Source organism: Syngnathus floridae, chromosome 3 (genome assembly GCF_059516105.1).
Source record: "Syngnathus floridae isolate MCC-2025c chromosome 3, RoL_Sflo_1.0, whole genome shotgun sequence".
NCBI lineage: Eukaryota > Metazoa > Chordata > Actinopteri > Syngnathiformes > Syngnathidae > Syngnathus > Syngnathus floridae.
The window spans coordinates 12,355,488-12,373,786 of record NC_142415.1 but is presented as its reverse complement, the minus strand read 5'-3'; the positions used below and the strand labels follow the sequence as shown (position 1 = coordinate 12,373,786).

The window sequence follows — 18,299 nt, the reverse complement described above, 5'->3', positions numbered from 1 at the left end:
ATTGAAATTCTGAACTTAATGAAGACGGACAGTCAGACAACAGTGCCTGGGCTTGCTGTTACCACACAAGCTTAGTAAGGCGGAGAGTACCAAAGTAGTGTTGATGGGGATTTGGTGAGGACAGTGCCATGACTGAGCGGTTGGTTACTGTCAGGAATGGGAGTCTCTCCTTTTGTTTAACATTGCCATTGTTTATAGGTGGATGTGTTTAATGGGATTGGCTGTGACTGGACCCTAACAGGACCTTGGTGACTGATCCCAGTGTCTCTGGGAGATCGAGCAGGCGGCGGCGTCCAATGCTAGGTTCCCCACTGTGTAATCAGCTCAACTCCTCTTGATTGGAGGTGACATTTTAATGTCTGGAGCGAGAGCGTGGTCAGCCCCGCTTAACCTGACCCCCTGCCAAACCACCCCGCCCTAGCAGTACCCTGTGTTCTCAATTTACCCTTCTGGGACTGTACAAATCAGGCCAATTTTAACTCTTTATGGGCTTGTTAGTGGGTAGTAAGCCACCTCCTTATGTTCCACCGTGAATTTGTAGCTCTCATACTGGCTCCGAGTGAATCCGGGGTCCTCTGTAAGCTCCAGCTTAACTGAGCGTTTAAGTGTGATGATTCACTTTGTGCCACTTCCATTTTCTCTTTCTTTGTAATGACGAGGAGTTTTAAAGTGCTTTGCACCTGTTCATGTGTGAGACTTTGCTCTTCAAACATGGGATGAGACTTAAGTTGCTTTATCGTTTACTGTACACTTAAAAAAGATGCAAGTTTGGTCTTTTTATTATTTTTTGTATGGGTAAGAATATCGCCAATGGTCCTATGGTTTTATGATGCTATGGTTTTGGTTTTCAGTGTATGGCACACAATTCTGAATAGTAACATCATTAATACAACGTGAGAGGTATACTGGCTAGTCCACTATAGGCCACTAATGTAAAAAGCCTGGGGTCGCCGTGACAACAAAAGAGACAATTTTGTTTTTACAAGCTGGTAAACTGTTGCTTTACTAAAAATACACACGCAGGATTTCTCAGAACAAATCCGAGAGCTCGTATGGATGTGAACCGAAGAGGCCATGCTTATGTACTTTGTCTTGATTTGAAAGACTCATGTGGGCAGAAACTATGAGGTGCTGTGAAACCTAAAGCTGCACCCTGTGGTAAACTAACATTTGTACATGAGGTTGTTTCTGGCTCTGCCATTAAAAGGAGCATGAAAGACAAATTAAAAGTGTGTGATATACTGCCCATTTCCCATTAAATGTAGATATGGCACATTTACGAAAGACAGCCCTTTAGCGTTTTACCCTCACCCATATTGATTGGCCTGTCTCGTGCTGCCAAGCCTCGACTCATCTTGACGTCGCCTCTTTATCCCTCTGTGCATGTGTGTCTGCTCAGCAGTGTCCGGCCATCCAGAACAGCACCAGTCAGATTCCCCGATCCCGAGCAAAAGGCCCTCGTCACGGTCGGAGACCTCTGAGAGCCCGCTGTCCTCGAAGCGTCCCCGGGCAGCTGAAAAGCGAGCCGCGGAGCAGGTGAGCGCCACAAATCACAAAACTTGTTGAGGAGTAGCCATGCATGCGCTTCATAAAAGTCAGACTTTTTTTGGTCTCCAATTAGTAAGCCCTCTTTATCAGCTTAAAACTTTAACTCCAATTAGAAGAAGTAGAACTACTTTGGATGAATTTTGTATTCATCTTGCCCAGCCCTTTCATAGTATTCGGGACTTTCTTTTCAACTTTCCTCCAAAAAATGTTCGCCTCTCTGATGCAGTCGCATTGCTAATTGTGTATAAGGTGGAAAATCAATAAGGTATTTGACAGATGAGAGCACTTTGAAGTGGGTGCCAAGAGTGAGTGGTTCTCACTATTACACACTTGTCTGTGATCAGAGGAATCTGGTTGCTTGAGGGAAGGCTTGCCTCACCCTACCCTCCTCATCTTCAGCTTCTCTTCTCTCACAAAGCCATTTCACCCTATTAACTCTGTGTGAACGCACCCCACCCCGTCTCAACCGCTTGTCTATCTACTTTGACTCAGATGTACCAGTGCCCTTACTGCAAGTTCACCAACACGGACCTGAACCGTCTCAGAATGCACGTGATGACGCAGCACTCTGTCCAGCCCATGTTACGCTGCCCGCTGTGCCAGGACATGCTCAACAATAAGATCCACCTGCAGTTTCACCTCACGCACCTGCACAGTGTCGCGCCTGACTGTGTTGACAAGCTCATCGCCACAGTAAGTCCATAACATCGACAAGTTCTCTTTCATTCAGGGGTTTTAACAGCTTGTGTTATTTGTTAGGCTTGTGCGTAGGTTATTCAAAGTGATTTATTGTCATCAACCTGCGTCAGGGGAAATTGATTACAATTGAGTACGGTGGATATAAAAAGTCTAAAAAGTCCACAATACAGACTTGTGGTTGCAGCGAGTCAGATAAATGCAGAACAGGGCAAGAAAACACACAAAACCGACACGTTGAGGAACGTATGGCCATTACACACACAAGAAGTAAAAATAAAGTAAATATACGTTAGATTTGCTGTACTATATTGGAAAATGTCTGTTGGACTTTTTCTCCATTTATCCAGAAGAATATTTGTGATGTAAAACGTCACAAATCTTGGCTCACAATGTATGTTTTAGTAAAACCCAAAAGGGTGTTCCATGTTTTTTAATTCTTCGACACCAACCTCATTCAAGTGGGCAGGAAAAGAAAAGGGCCTCACCTCAAAACTGTTCAAAACGCCCTGTACGATGAAGACTTAAGGCTCAGTGGGAACTACAACCCCAACCCCAGAGTGATTGATTAATTAATTAATCGGGCAGCCTGCTCCTATAAACAAACAGACAGAGGGGGAGATACTGAAGCCTGTCGTTAGATTTATATCAACTGCAGTGTATTGGTGCATTGTTCTCTACTGAAAGTGGTCTCCTTGCTTCCAATAATGCTCATCAAAGGGGGAATAAAATTTTATTTGCCCCCTTTTCTTGTAAATCACTGAGCAAATCTTTGTTCTGTTCTATCTTGTACGGCTCAATAGCTGGCCGGACAATCACACAGTAAAACATTGCTCTATCTCCCGCCTGGCCACCCCCCCATCTCGAAAGTAAATGGCGAGCACATTAGTATGGTAGACTGCAATATTTATTTCTTTTATAGAGGTTGTAATGTACTGAACCACTACAGAGTAGCATGACAGAAGACCTGTAATAGGAGACACATTAAAGCCAACACATTTTTATAACTAGTGAATGCAGATGGAAAAGTACTTTATCCTTTACACTTATCCAAGGAGAGGAGCATAATTAATTTTGAAATAGGTGACTTATTTCTCGCCAGGCATGTATAATGATATGTTCTTACCTACCTTTCGTCTTCACATCCCACCCAATCTACTTCTATTCTCTCGACCCAAAGTCTTTCAGGCCTCTTTCTTTTACGGACACTTTTATTCTTCCATATGGGTGTTTTCAATGTTTGAGCGCAGGATTTTAATTAAAGCCTCATGCTAGTTCATCATCATATAATTGGTACAAATGTTTAATTATGCTCCCCAGCTGTTAAGAACCCAGTACTGCTGTTCTCATACTCGTGTATATGTATTTCCTAATTAAACAAAACTGTTTTTTTTTTTGTAAGGGCATACAAGTTACAAACAGTTCTTTACAACACCCAGCCGTCCCTCTCACTTTGTGCTTCATTATCAGTCTGTGTATGGCTGCAGCAATGAAAATGAGCTTCATTAATTCTGGGTCTGGCTGGATGATAGCCATTTTGAACTATGTTTGCCAATTAGACAGGCCAATTTAAAAGTGACCTTGGGATACTTTGTTCTTTCCCTCTAATAGCCTAATAAAATAGTTGTGTCAGATCGTTCTGTTTTGTTTTTGTTTTCTGTCTCAGATCTGCCAGAAAAGAGTGACACAGAAATGAACAATTCCAATATATTGATTTTTACTGATGTGTGAACAATCACACTAATCATGTGTTTTTAATTTGACTAAACTATGTTCCATAAGATTCACTCTGCTTGAATTAGATTTGGTGTAGATGGTTTCAAACATTAAATGATAATAATAAACCTTTTTCCCCCTCCCTAGGTGACAGCAACCGATGTCCTACCAGCAAGCATGTTCATACCTGTTCCTGGTCCAGAAAGAGAGTCTCAGAATCCCTCTCATGCTGTTGCCAATGCTGAAGATACAACAAAACAAGCTGGTTAGTGTCGGAGTTTTTTTCTTTTTCTCAAACAAAAGACACTCTTGTTTTTCAGGGACATTCAAATGAGATTTTAGAAATGATTGTAAATCCATTTAGACTATACAGAATTGTGTAGAATAAATTGGTGTTAGACATTTCTCAATACTCTACTTTCTCCGCAGATGGTTTAGATGCTGATCTGGAAAAGGGAGTTTCACTTCCGACAGAAACAGTTGAGGTTCGCAAGTCACCTCAAGAAGATCAACAAACAGAAAAGGATGATGCAACTGGATTCCTGTGCTGGAAGAAAGGCTGTAATCAAGTGTTCAAATCATCCAACTCTCTGCAGATGCATTTCAATGAAGTTCACAACAAAAGGCCTCAGCTACCAGTTTCTGATCGCCATGTCTACAAGTATCGTTGTAACCAGTGTAGCTTGGCCTTCAAGACTGTGGAGAAACTACAACTCCATTCCCAGTATCATGTGATCCGAGCAGCGACCATGTGCTGCCTGTGCCAGCGGAGCTTCAGGACGCTACAAGCCTTGAAGAAACATTTGGAAACCAGCCACCTGGAGCTTAGTGAAGCTGATATCCAGCAGCTGTACGGGGGCTTACTGATGAACGGTGACATTATGGTCATGGGTGACCCAGCCCTTGGTGACGAACATGGAGGTCTGGGAGAAGATGACAAAGAGGGGGATGAGAGTGACCAAGAGGAAAAGCAAAGTCCTACAGGCAGTGAATCTGGCTCACTGCTGGAAGATTCTGGATCTGAACCAAAACGTGCTTTGCCATTCAGAAAAGGCCCCAACTTCACAATGGAGAAATTCTTAGATCCATCTCGTCCATTCAAGTGCACTGTCTGTAAAGAGTCCTTCACACAGAAGAATATCCTTTTGGTGCACTATAACTCTGTCTCCCACCTGCACAAGGTGAAGAGAGCGCTTCAGGAGTCTACCACTGGTCAGCCGGAGCCGACGAGCAGCCCTGACAACAAGCCCTTCAAGTGTGGCACTTGTAATGTGGCATATAGCCAGAGTTCCACTTTGGAGATCCACATGCGCTCCGTCCTACACCAAACAAAAGCGAGGGCGGCTAAACTTGAAGCCGCGGGAGGGATCACTAGCTCTACAAGTGCTACTGGAGGGACCATCAGCACGTCAACGGCAAGTCCAGGCCCAGCAAGCAACTCAACAACAAACTCTACCAACCATGGCACTTCTGGGTCTCAAACAGCTCAGAATATTCTTGGAGGAAACCACACCTCCCAGAGTCATAGCCACGAGGCTAGCAGCTCAGTTAGCAGCCAGTCCTCACCATCAGAAAACAATGAAGTAAAAAAGGCTAAATATGGAGATATGTTGTCTTCACGGGGACAACAACAACAACAACAACAACAACTTCAACAACAACAACAACAACAGCAATTAGCTCATGCTCAAGCCCAAGCTCAGCTTCAGCAAGAGCTCCAGCAGCAGGCTGCTCTTCTGCAATCACAGCTCTTCAACCCAGCACTTCTGCAGCACTTCCCCATGACCACTGATGCACTTCTCCCTTTACAGCAGCAGCAGTTGCTGTTTCCTTTCTACATCCCTGGAGCAGAATTTCAGCTAAACCCAGAGATTAACATCAGTAATTCAGCACTTGGCCTAACAGGAGCAACCACCGCCTCGCTGCTAGAAGATCTAAAGAACTCAGCTCAACAGAGCTGCTTGCAGCAGCAACTGATGCATCACCACCTTCAACAGCAAGTGCAACAGCATCAACAGCAGCAGCAGCAGCTGCAGCAGCAGCAGCAGCAGCAACAGCAGCAGCAGCAGGCACCGCCTCACTCACAGGCACAGGGACAGATGGCATTGCTGCAACAGAGTGCTTCGCTCCACCAGCAGATTGAAAAAAAGCAGAAGCCTCCCTCCTCACAAAGTGAGAAAGACATTCAGAGAGACAGAGATGCGACTGAAAAGAACGAGGAGGTCAACAAAGATTCAATGGAAAAACTAAAGGAAAAGAAGGACATTCAACACATTTCAACTAGTATTAACCATGACTCTGGCTTACTTCCGCCAAGGATTGCTTCAGATGCTCGTGGAAACGCAACCAAAGCCCTGCTGGAAAATTTTGGGTTTGAGTTAGTTATTCAGTATAATGAAAATAAACAAAAAGCCCAGAAAAGGGGAACTGGGCCGACAGGATCAAGTGGACCAGGTGGGATCACAAGAGTGGTGGATCCCATTGAGGGATTGGAGAAACTGGAATGTGAAGCCTGTGGCAAGCTGTTTTCAAACATACTGATTCTAAAGAGCCACCAGGAGCATATCCACCAGGCTTTTTTCCCATTTCGATCCCTTGAGAGATTCGCTAAAGAATACAGAGAGAATTACGATAAACTATATCCACTGAGACCTCCTACACCAGAGGCTGCTCCAGCTCCTCCACCTCCTCCCCCACCCCCTCCACCCCAAAGAGCTCCTACACCAAATATTCCTGTGTCTGCAGCTGCACTCACACCTCCAACTGCACCTACCCCACAGCCTCCAGTTCCAATGCCGCAAATTCCCATGCCAATGGATCTGCCGATCTTTTCACCACTAATGATGCAGTCCATGTCACTCCAGTCTTTGCCCAACCAGTTAACTCCTCAGCTGTCCTCTGTTGAACCCAGTCTGGCCTCAGACTTGGCCCAGCTTTACCAACAACAGCTCACCCCAGCCATGCTGCAGCAGCAACAGAATAAGAGGCCACGGACACGCATTACAGATGACCAGCTTCGGGTTCTGCGACAATACTTTGATATCAATAATTCGCCTAATGAAGATCAAATTAAAGAGATGGCAGATAAATCAGGACTGCAGCAAAAAGTCATAAAGCACTGGTTCAGAAACACGCTTTTCAAAGAGAGACAACGCAATAAAGACTCGCCATACAACTTCAATAACCCACCAACCACAACACTTGATGATACCAAAATTGACTCTAAACCGCCTTCACCTGAACCACAGAAGCAAGACTTCTATGGAAGTAAGAGATCTTCTAGAACTCGGTTTACAGACTACCAGCTGAGAATTTTACAAGATTTCTTTGATGCCAATGCTTATCCAAAGGATGATGAGTTTGAACAGCTTTCCAACCTTTTGAGCCTCCCCACTCGTGTCATTGTTGTTTGGTTCCAAAATGCGCGCCAGAAGGCAAGAAAGAATTATGAAAACCAGACTGATGGTGGGAAAGATGGGGAGAGACGAGAACTTTCAAATGACCGGTATATTCGCACCTCAAATCTGAACTACCAGTGCAAAAAATGCAACTTGGTCTTCCAGAGAATATTTGATCTAATAAAACATCAAAAGAAGTTGTGCTACAAAGATGAAGATGAGGATGGACAGTATGACAGCCAAAATGAAGATTCGGTGGATCTTTCTAACGATTGTTATACTCCATCTGGTTCCTCTTGCCACACCCCAATGCCTTCTTCTTCAAGTCTCTGCCCACTTCCACCTACACCATCGGCATTCTCACATCTCCCCACAGCTGATAAGGAGGAGGCGTCACCAGCAACCACCTCAAACCTCCATGAGGAGAAATCAAAAGATGTACCTGACATTTCAACCCATTCCCCAAATAAGACTTCTATTAAGCAAGAAAATGTACCCCAACCTCAATCAGATTCACAAAAGCATAGACATCAGAGAGAAGAGAATGCCCAACCTATTTCAAAGCCCAACAAACATTCCTCTTCTTCCTTCACTCAACAGCAACTGCAGTGTGGTCCGTCAGCTTCTCAGACAAGCCAGCCCCCCTCCCAAAGCTCTCACTTGAGCCACAATCCCCACATGAGTTCGGCTCCACAACAAATGGCACAGCAGCTCGTCCCATACCAGTGTGATCAGTGCAAGATTGGCTTCCCCTCCTTTGAGCACTGGCAGGAGCACCAGCAATTACACTTCCTCTCTGTGCAGAATCAGTTCATCCACCCACAATTCATTGACCGCTCAATGGACATGCCTTTCATGCTATTTGACCCGGGCAATCCTCTCCTGGCAGGCCAGTTACTCTCTGGGACAATGCCCCAGATCCCCAGCAGCTCTGCCACTTCTCCATCCACCCCCACATCCACAATGAACTCCCTGAAGAGGAAGTTGGAGGAAAAAGCTGGCACAAGCCCAGGAGAGAACGACAGCACAAACAGTGAAGAGCCACATCGAGACAAGCGGCTTAGAACCACCATCACGCCTGAGCAGCTCGAGATTCTTTATCAGAAGTACCTTTTGGACTCTAATCCGACGCGTAAGATGCTTGACCACATTGCACATGAGGTGGGGCTGAAAAAGAGAGTAGTGCAAGTCTGGTTTCAGAATACTAGAGCACGGGAGAGAAAAGGCCAGTTCAGAGCCGTGGGGCCAGCTCAAGCTCATCGGAGGTGCCCCTTCTGTAGAGCTCTTTTTAAAGCAAAAACTGCCCTTGAGGCACACATTCGCTCTCGTCACTGGCACGAAGCCAAACGTGCTGGTTATAATTTAACCCTCTCTGGTATGTTACCTGACCACGAAGGGATCCAATTAAAGTTGGATGCCTTGGAGACATCAGCCTATTCACAAATGTCATCTTCAAATATGGATGGACAAAGCTCTTCCATGTCTCCTGTGAATCGAGGAATGGATTCGTCTCCCAGGGCTCTTCTAAGTCCTTCGTCGATTAAAGTTGAAGGAATGGAAGATTTTGATGGTTCGGCCATGTCTGCTGTGAACCTTAGCTTTGATCAAAACAAACTGGATAATGACGACTGTTCCTCTGTCAACACGGCCATCACAGATACAACTACGGGTGATGAGGCTAATGCTGACAATGACAGTGCTGATGCAAAACACAGCCAGAGTAGTAGTGACTACCTGCCTAAGCCTGGGGGCACTGTCCCCATCCTTGAAAACGATGACCAGATGTCCTCAGGGCTCGTAAGCCCTGCTACAAGCTATTATGCTAAGGACTGTGAAAATGAACATATAATTGACCACAGTGAGACATCCAGTCTGGCGGATCCTTGTTCGCCAAGTCCCGGAGCTTCAGGCACCAGGAGCATCGACAGCGGTGATCGTCCTGGTCAAAAGCGCTTCCGAACCCAAATGACAAACCTCCAGCTCAAAGTGTTGAAGTCCTGTTTTAATGATTACAGGACTCCCACCATGTTGGAATGTGAGGTACTTGGCAATGATATTGGACTTCCAAAGAGAGTGGTTCAGGTCTGGTTTCAAAATGCCCGTGCCAAGGAAAAAAAGGCAAAGCTCAACATGGCCAAGCACTTTGGAATAAATCAGACATCCTATGAGGGGCCGAAAACTGAATGCACTTTGTGTGGTGTCAAGTACAGTGCCCGCCTCTCTGTTCGCGATCACATATTCTCCCAGCAGCATATCTCCAAGGTTAAGGATACCATTGGCAGTCAGATTGACAAAGAAAAAGAATACTTTGACCCTGCCACTGTCCGTCAACTCATGGCTCAGCAAGAGATGGACCGTATTAAGAAGGCCAATGAAGTTTTAGGATTGGCGCAGCAGCAGGCCATGCAGCAACAAGGAATGTTTGATAACCCTGCAATGCAGGCGCTGAATCTCCAGTCAGCCTATTCCAATCTACAAGGCATTCCACCTGTCCTTTTGCCAGGGGTTGGAAGCCCCTCTCTTTCCAGCTTTAATTCGTCTAACTCAGGTATGTTGCTGTTTTTTCTGTTTTCTTTTGATATTTTATTTTTTTGGCCTGCTATGACGACAATTCAAATTTTCAGTATAATAGGAATCACAGTTTAAAACATACACAAAATGTGATTGAAGTACTGCTAACGTTATTCTTTTATAAGAAAATGTACTGTACAAGAATACGTTATCAAATACAACAAATTTGTAGCACCAAGTCACAGAAGCAGAGCAATCATAGTCCACAAATTGAATCTTGCTCCCTTTAGTGTATTCCCACAACTGTATATTCCTTTCAAACAAAGCTTGTATATAAACCCTGGAAGGAAAATATTTACTTGGCAATTGGATTTTGGATAACACATAAGAGCAAAGTTACATGTGCTTATGAGTTGATATTGATAAAAAATATATATTATTTCTTTAAGGGGATACTCCTACCTGAACTCAGTTAACTGTTGTTCTGTTTCTTGCACTACCAATCTGCAGCTTTAACTCCTCCTAAACCTTCAAACCTGCTAAACATGCCTGGTGCCAGTGTTCCCTCGCCAAGCTTGCCAACATCTGGATTGCCCAACAAGCCTCCCTCATCATCATCTCTGTCCACATCGAGCCCAGCGCAGACAAATACATCCACGTCCCACTCGAGCCCCACCTCTACATCCAACTCCATTTCCTCAAGCACCCCGTCCGTCTCCCGGCCCGAACACTCCAAAGAGCGTGAAGTTGAGAGGTTGAGAGAAAAGGAGAAGCCCAAGGAAAAGCCGGAGAAGCCCTCAACCCCGTCATCAACTGGAAGTACCCCTGCTCCTTCTACTTCTGCTGCCAGCGCCAAGAAGGAAAAGCCAGACCCAGCTGTTCCCGCCACCTCTATGCCTACACCCGGCATGGAATATGTGGTAGATCCTGCCCAGCTACAAGCCCTGCAGGCTGCCTTGGCTTCAGACCCTACAGCTCTTCTCACAAACCAGTTCCTTCCCTACTTCATGCCTGGCTTTTCTCCATACTACACCCCACAGATCCCCGGTGCTCTCCAAGGTGGTTACCTGCAACCAATGTATGGTATGGAAAGTCTCTTCCCCTACAACCCTGCATTGTCACAAGCACTGATGGGCCTGTCTCCGGGATCCCTGCTGCAGCATTACCAGCAATATCAGCAGAGCTTGCAGGAAGCACTACAACAGCAGCAGAGGCAGCTTCAGCAGATACAGCAACCCAAGGCGAGCCAAACTCAAGCTCCCCCTAAATCCTCGGGGGATCGGAAAGAAGCGGCCAGAGATCAGGTGAAAACAGAGGAGCAAAAGGGCAACCACCACAGCGCATCTCCCAACACATCTTCCACCTCCTCCACTCATAATAATGCATCCGCTGAACAGAATGAGTTGGATGGCAAAGCTGTGGACCCTCATCTAGACCAGTTCATCGTCCCCAAGGCGCAGTATAAACTGGCATGCCGGAAGTGTCAAGCAGTTTTCACCAAGGAAGAAGCGGCTATCAGCCACCTTAAGTCCAACTGTTTTTTCGGTCAATCTGTGGCAAACCTGCAAGAGATGTTGCTGCGGGTCCCCAGTGGCGTAGGTGCAGGGGTTGGAAGTCTCTACGACTGCCTGGCTTGTGACACTACGTTGGATGGGGAAAAAGCGCTCGGTCAACATCTGGAATCAGCTTTGCACAAACACAGAACAATCAAGCGATCAGCCAGAAATGCCAAAGAGCACGCTACTAGTTTATTACCTCACTCTTCAGCCTGCTTCCCCACTCCTAACACCACATCTACCTCGCAGTCTGCCACTCATCCCATCAGCAGTCCCACTCCGCCACCAACGACATCAGCTACCATGCCATCATCTGCCGGGTCCACCCCCCTTTGCTCCTCCTCCTCCTCCTCCTCCACCACTACACAGCTCAACGCCACAGCCGCCAGCAAATCCTGGCCCCAGGCCCCTTTCTCCAGAGCTTTAGTCGGCAAGCCCAATGCCAGTCCCTCCTATGCTTCCTCCCTGTTTCCTCCAGTGTCCTCACCTTCAACGGTTACCTCAAGTTCATTGAGCACCTCAGGAGTTCAGACCTCGATACCAACAGACGTCTTTACAGACGAGTCTGACTCTGACAGCAGTCAGAAGTCGGCAGACAGACTGGGCAGGACGGCGGACGAGCCGCAGCAACCTGGCTTTGTCAAAGACAGTACTTGTAGTAGTAATCTCGCTAGTGTAGGAACAGACTCCATCAGATTGTAAAAGAGCTTTCGTTGATGGACAATGTTTAAAAAAAAAAGACAAAAATGAAAAAAAAACACAAATGGAAAAAATCAGAAAAAGCAGCAATGTTAAATACGTTAAAGGTATACAAACCAATTTCAGAAAAAAAAAGATGTAAAGACTTACTGCAATTCCAAAGCTTGTAACCAAAAACTTAATGTTAGTGGATTGTTTTCCCATATCAACATGCTGGTTTCCATTTTGTTTTGTTTTGTTCAACTGAAACACACGCATATTAATAATATATGAGAAGAGAAAAGAGTGATGAGGAGGAATGCTGACAAATGGCCCAAGAAACCCTTTGAAAAATTCTGAGTAGAGAAGATACCCTTTTGTTTAGTAATAATTTATATTTAATAGCACACTCACAAAAAGCCAGTATGTACTGTATGGGAGAATAGTCCGGTCCATGTTCTTGCTATTTAAGCATTCAGATACCAATGGCTTGCAAAAGTAAAATAATAATGTAATGTCTATTTTATTCTCAGGTCAATGGCTCGCAAATGTTTTGTTCTGTTACACAAACCCATGTTTGACATGCTTGTTTTTCTTCATATCTTGATTAACCACAACATTTTAATTGGAGTGGAAATTAATAAGGCATTTTTATGGGCATTAAAATGGCAGATAATTGGCTGAGTTTTACTGTTGAACAAAAGAATAGATGGGAGAAGAATTGTTATCCATTCATACAAAGAGACCATTGCAGATGTAAAAATGGGCCATGAATAATTGAGTTTTTAAAGGAAACAAAAAAAAACCCATCCCTCTGTATTTATAAAGGTTCCAGATATTGTGGTGTTATGTAGATTGCTGGATTGGAAGTGAATTGAAGCAGTTTGGTAGCCTGACTTATTTTTTGGTGTACATTTAGCTTTTGTATTGTCCAACTTTAAGACACTTCATTTGATGTTGTCTTGATCATTCCGATAGATTAGATAATGGGCAATGGGTAATTTATCCATATGATATTTCTGTCTCATTCACAACCTTCTTGGGAGATATTCATCCAAATTCCTCTCCTGACAAGGAAGGAACCGCTTTAAGCGTTATTTAAAACGTATGGGTCAGTTGGTACTGCATCCATCAACTGGATGAAAACAAGTTGTGAGTGAAATAATGAAATTCTAATTTTATTTAATTTTTTTTGGTTACCTTCGTGCACTTATTACTGTCTGACTCCCATTTCTCACTCTATGTGTTCTTCTCCCCGCACTTATTTCCCTTGGCTGTCCTGTATTTGTAGATGCGATGCAGGTCCTCTGTGTGGCTACACTTTTTATTTTGTTGTCATTCATGCAAATGAAAAAAAGAATACTAATAATAATTCTCACGCTTTAAGACAAAAAGAAAATCCAAAGACTGAACACTTTTCACCATTGGTGCATAAAGATGAGAAAAGAGGCTTCTTTATACTTGATAATTTGTTGCTGTTTTTAAAGGAAAGAAAACAAAGTTTTAAAAGATAAAGGAGTACGCATCAGAGTTACCGTTTTTGCTTCCTTGCGAGCAAACAGGTGGCTTTTTTACGTAGATACCAAAAACCAAAAAGGGCCCTCGTCCTTGCATTGTGGAGTAGCACCGTTACAGAGCCATTGCAGTTTGTAAGATAGTTATGAATCTTTGTTTGACTTTTGACACATTCAAATGTCAATTTTTTTTTTTTTTAAAGATCATGTATTAGGTCTGGTCTTCGAGGACATACATTTTGCTGCTAATGTAAAATTTTGAAAGGAAAAAAAAAACCTAGATGCATGCTCATTTTGCTTTTGGCGAAGCTTTAACAAAAACAAACAATAAACCAATTTCTTGCCTCTCTGCAACACCTTTTTTGTTTCTTGTTGCAAAAACGGAACTTTGAAGACTGTGAATATGTATGTTCCAAAGGACATTTTGCTGATTTTTCTTTTGGACAGACCAATGTTTGAAGCCAATGATCTATGACGTTTGTGAAGAACGGTGCATTCCAAATACCACAATGTTATTTTCTTTGTTTAAACGCAAGGACTGATCTTTTGTCATTTGAATTCTTTTAAGTGTCAATCTATTTTCACTCCACTGTTGTGTACATTTTTACTGAAAGATCCATCTGTGCAGACATGGAACACTCACTCCATCCAGTCGAGATTGTTGCTTACTTGTTGGGCAAGTAATGGTGGTTACCAAAAAGTGTATATAATACATCTGGTACTGATGTGTCTCCTAGGTTTTAATCATATTTTTGCCAGTCAACATAAAACTAGTTTCAAAAAAGGCGAGTGATAGCTTTTTACCTGCGGTGTGATTGCCCTCCACCCCCCGCCCTACTCCCTCGCAGGGAAATCCAGCAATGACTTGTCCCGTGTGTAAGCAGGGTGCCACTTTTACGCATCGATTACAGGTCTTGAGGGGCATCTTCATTCCAAAGCATTCTTTCTGGTCGCTAGGAGGTTTTTTTGGAGATGTCCCTTGGTTCAAACGGCTAGGAGGCTTTCATGTCCCAAAGAAGTCACCCACTTGATCGTATCGCAATGGAAACGGATGTGCATAGGTACCCCCACGCTTTCACTGATAACAAACAAAAATGTATATTTTTTCAACCAAAACCAAGACTTATTTAAATTTGTGGACAACCTCTTTTTGACCAATATTGTACAGCCAATTTATAAAGATATATGTATACGCCCCGATGATCTTAATGCCTTTTGGTGTTGATACCATAGCATGTTGTTAAGAGCAATGATTGACTCTCCAAGCTTGCCACTTCTCGAAAATTCTGTCTCCCTGAAATTGTGTACTTTTTGATTTCATAAATTAAGTTATATTGTTTTTTTCCCTTAAATATATTTTAATTTCCCTATAATGTCAAACATGTATTTCAGTTTTCTTATAAGTATTTGTATGTTTTTGTGGTCTGTGTATATAATTTTTCAATCATAAATTAACACTAGATTTGAATTAAGTTCTTAAAATTAGGAAACAAATCCAAAAATATGTCCCAGTCACTTTATTTCATTTTTTTGTTTTGTTTTAATATATAAAATTGTTTCAAAGCTATTTCAAATATATCTTTTTCCAAAGTTCAAGGGTAATCATTTTGGCTCTTGTATAGAGGAAAGTTCAATCCCTACATCAGATGCACCCAGCATGGCCTGTATGTGAATTAGAAAGCGTGTGCGTATGTGTTTCATAAGAGCCAATTAATTTCCCCCTTTTTTTGGTGTTAGACATCAAAACAAAGCAAGCCGCAATTCAGAGTAATTGAGAAAATCTAATGATCAAAGTGACTGTGGTAGCTTTTACTCCGATTGATCACATGAATGTGGCAAAAGCTTTATGCAGTCAACAAAAGAACATTTGTACACCCCCGCCCCCGAAAAAAAGTGTATATTTTATCGAAATGTGTTTGTGGGTATCTGCCTCCACAATACTTACATTGGGATATTTGATGGACATTCAAAAAGCAACAAGGTTATGCCGTAGAGGTCATCTTTGCCCACTGTGAAAAGGCGCGTGTACCAGTATACAGATACAAATATATTTAAATCAAGACATCACTTTTTGTTTGTTTCTGAGATGAAGAAGGACTGAAAAGAAACAAAAAAAAGACTCTGGGAATCTTTGGAGCTCTTATCAGGAGGACACGAGGGGCCATGGGCACACCGAAACTGGGCATGGGAGCTGAGGGCAGGCTCCGAAACAGCTTTAAATACCACCTCCTTATCTGATTAGTGACGACGAGAATGGACTCTGGAACCGATGGATGTTGTGTGATAGACAGACAGAGAGAGAGAGAGAGAGAACAGAATCTTGACTGCAGCTGCTCTTTCCTCTTTTCTTTCTCCCCATCTGCCTCCGCTTCTGACCCTTTGATGGATGTTTCCCCAAATTTCAGGAAAGGACGGACAGAGACGCTGGCCTCTTTCCCCTCCTCCACGTTGCTACCTGTCTCCCTTTCCCCTCCGCTTGTCTTTGGTAGACAAGTAAAGCTCTCAAGTCACGCGGCAGCTCGCCCCTCTCTCTGTTGGTTATGTGGTCAAAGAAGAAAAAAGATAAATTAACAGCAGAGGGTGGGGTTGGGTTCTTCAAACTGTCATTTCTTGGAAAAAGAGGCAGTTGTACACTTAAAGAAAAGCGTATTAACCAAAATCAACAACCAAACTAACAACCAAACAACCATTTGCTCCAACGTCAAAGATGAACTGTTACTTGGGGCGATCTGTTCCTTTTGTGACTTCTGGTGCCACAATTGTTTCTTTTGGTTTTTTTTTTTTTTTTAACTTTTAGACTTTTTTTTGTTTCCTTAAATGACTCCTCGTTCGAGCCTCATAAGCATGGCTCTGGGGCTCCAGGCAGCCCGGCTGAGGGTAGAAAAAAAAACAGCCTTGCAATGTACAAAAAAGAGCAAGTTAAACCAAAAATGTTGTTCTTGATGTCTTTTCTATACTGTAGTCTTGTTAGCTTTTTTGTTACTGTAATTATATGATGAAGATTTCCAGACTGTACCAAATGATATGGAAACTGACATACATACAAACCACATGGAACTTCAGACTTTTAAAGAAACTTTTGTCACAAAACCTTGTTGTCCTAGTTAAGTTGATTGTAGATGTTAATTGAATATACTCCTTTGAAAATATTTCATCAAGTATGTTTCTTGCTCATTGTGATACATTAAAATAAGTATGAGCATAGACTCTTGGGCTTTGGACTCATTCTTCTCTTTTCTGATGGACTGTATGAATAAAGTGATTCACACCTCATACTTGAGTCTGTAAAACATTACTTGCAATATAAAAAGAAAATATACATTCCATTCTCCATTCAAATACATATCAGGTATTTTTTCCTATAGGTCAGGGGTGTCAAACTCATTTTATTTGCGGGTCGCATTGTAGTCATAGCTTCTTTCGGAGGGCCATTATGACAGTCAACCCAAATAAATGTATGAGCACCTCATATTATATACAGTAAAAGCTACAAAACAAACTGAAAAATAACTCATTTTCAAATCAGATGAGTAAAAACTGGTCAAATATTTAAAAAAAAAAAATGATGAAAAAGATGAGGTGTAATTATTTGATTTTAAGCTTCAAACATTGACGCAAAGTAGTTAAATGGAACTGTCGGTTTGTCAACTTTTTGGTCCAACCCTTGTGGCAAGTAGTATCCGTTGACCTGAATATTGAATTACTGGTATTATGAGTAATTTTATTTCTGATTCATTGGTTTGCTTGTCTTTTCTTTGCTGACATTAACTTGCCACAACTGTGTCCACATGACAAATTATCTAGTCAACCAATGTTCACTGCAATACCCATGATTGAACTTAATAAAAGCGGATTGCAACAGGACCTACCGTAATTTTCGGACTATAAGTCGCGGTTTTTTTCATAGTTTGGGTGGGGGGGCGACTTATACTCAGGAGCGACTTATATGTGAATTTTTTCGCAAATTTTCAAAATTCAAAAATCCGTGATGTGGTGAAACCGCGATAAACGAACCGCGATGTAGCAAGGGATTACTGTCATTTGACCTGCAAGTGACGTCAGCAGCGCGGCGGTTGTTTACATAAGGACAAAGGATTCTATCACGGGATGACGAAGATGGCGAAGGGCCCCACGTTTGAAGGATTTAATGATTTGGAGTGACATAAGGTTTGAAAAACGTATTTATGTTATAGTTATTTGATATATTTTATTTCGTGTAGCAACTTGTATATGTTTTTATCGTTACAGTTCAGTAGTTGTTGGCTCGTTGAACTCTTGTTTTGTTAAATAAAGAGCCGTTTACCAAACCCACGTGTTTCCTGGTACTTTGTTAACGTTACAATATAGTTGTATACTAGATCTGTGTGGCGCGCACGCGGCGTTGTTGACATAAAGGACGAGGAATTTGATCGATGGCTTTAATGATTAGGAGTGACACAGATGGTTTGATAATATTGTTGTTATATGATAGTTATTTGAAATATACTTTATATATCGTTATATGGGTCTGTGGAATAATTAGAAATGCAACTTGCGAGTCCGACGTCAGCGGCGCATATGTGGCGCATACGCGGCATTGTTTACATAAAGGACGATCGATGGATTTAATGAATTGGAGTGACCGTTCTCAGCTCCTCGTTTGTGTATATGTCACGTTAGCATACCGTATCGTTTAGCCTGTT

The 18,299-nt window shown here is 42.9% G+C and overlaps 1 protein-coding gene across 6 annotated transcripts in view; it reads left to right on the top strand.

Moving 5' to 3' along the window:
• The window catches only part of zfhx3b (zinc finger homeobox 3b), a 292,407-nt gene extending 275,584 nt beyond the window's left edge, over nucleotides 1–16,823 (top strand). For 5 of the 6 annotated variants that reach the window (XM_088370361.1, XM_088370365.1, XM_088370363.1 and 2 more), the window contains 5 exons: nucleotides 1,400–1,536; nucleotides 2,041–2,241; nucleotides 4,108–4,225; nucleotides 4,390–9,906; nucleotides 10,380–16,823. In XM_088370361.1, coding sequence (XP_088226487.1) covers nucleotides 1,400–1,536; nucleotides 2,041–2,241; nucleotides 4,108–4,225; nucleotides 4,390–9,906; nucleotides 10,380–12,127 — 7,721 coding nt within the window. In that variant the 3' untranslated portion in view covers nucleotides 12,128–16,823. The remainder of the gene's footprint in view (nucleotides 1–1,399; nucleotides 1,537–2,040; nucleotides 2,242–4,107; nucleotides 4,226–4,389; nucleotides 9,907–10,379) is intronic. The other variant, XM_088370366.1, reaches the window with a different exon arrangement.
• Nucleotides 16,824–18,299: the final 1,476 nt, after the last annotated feature.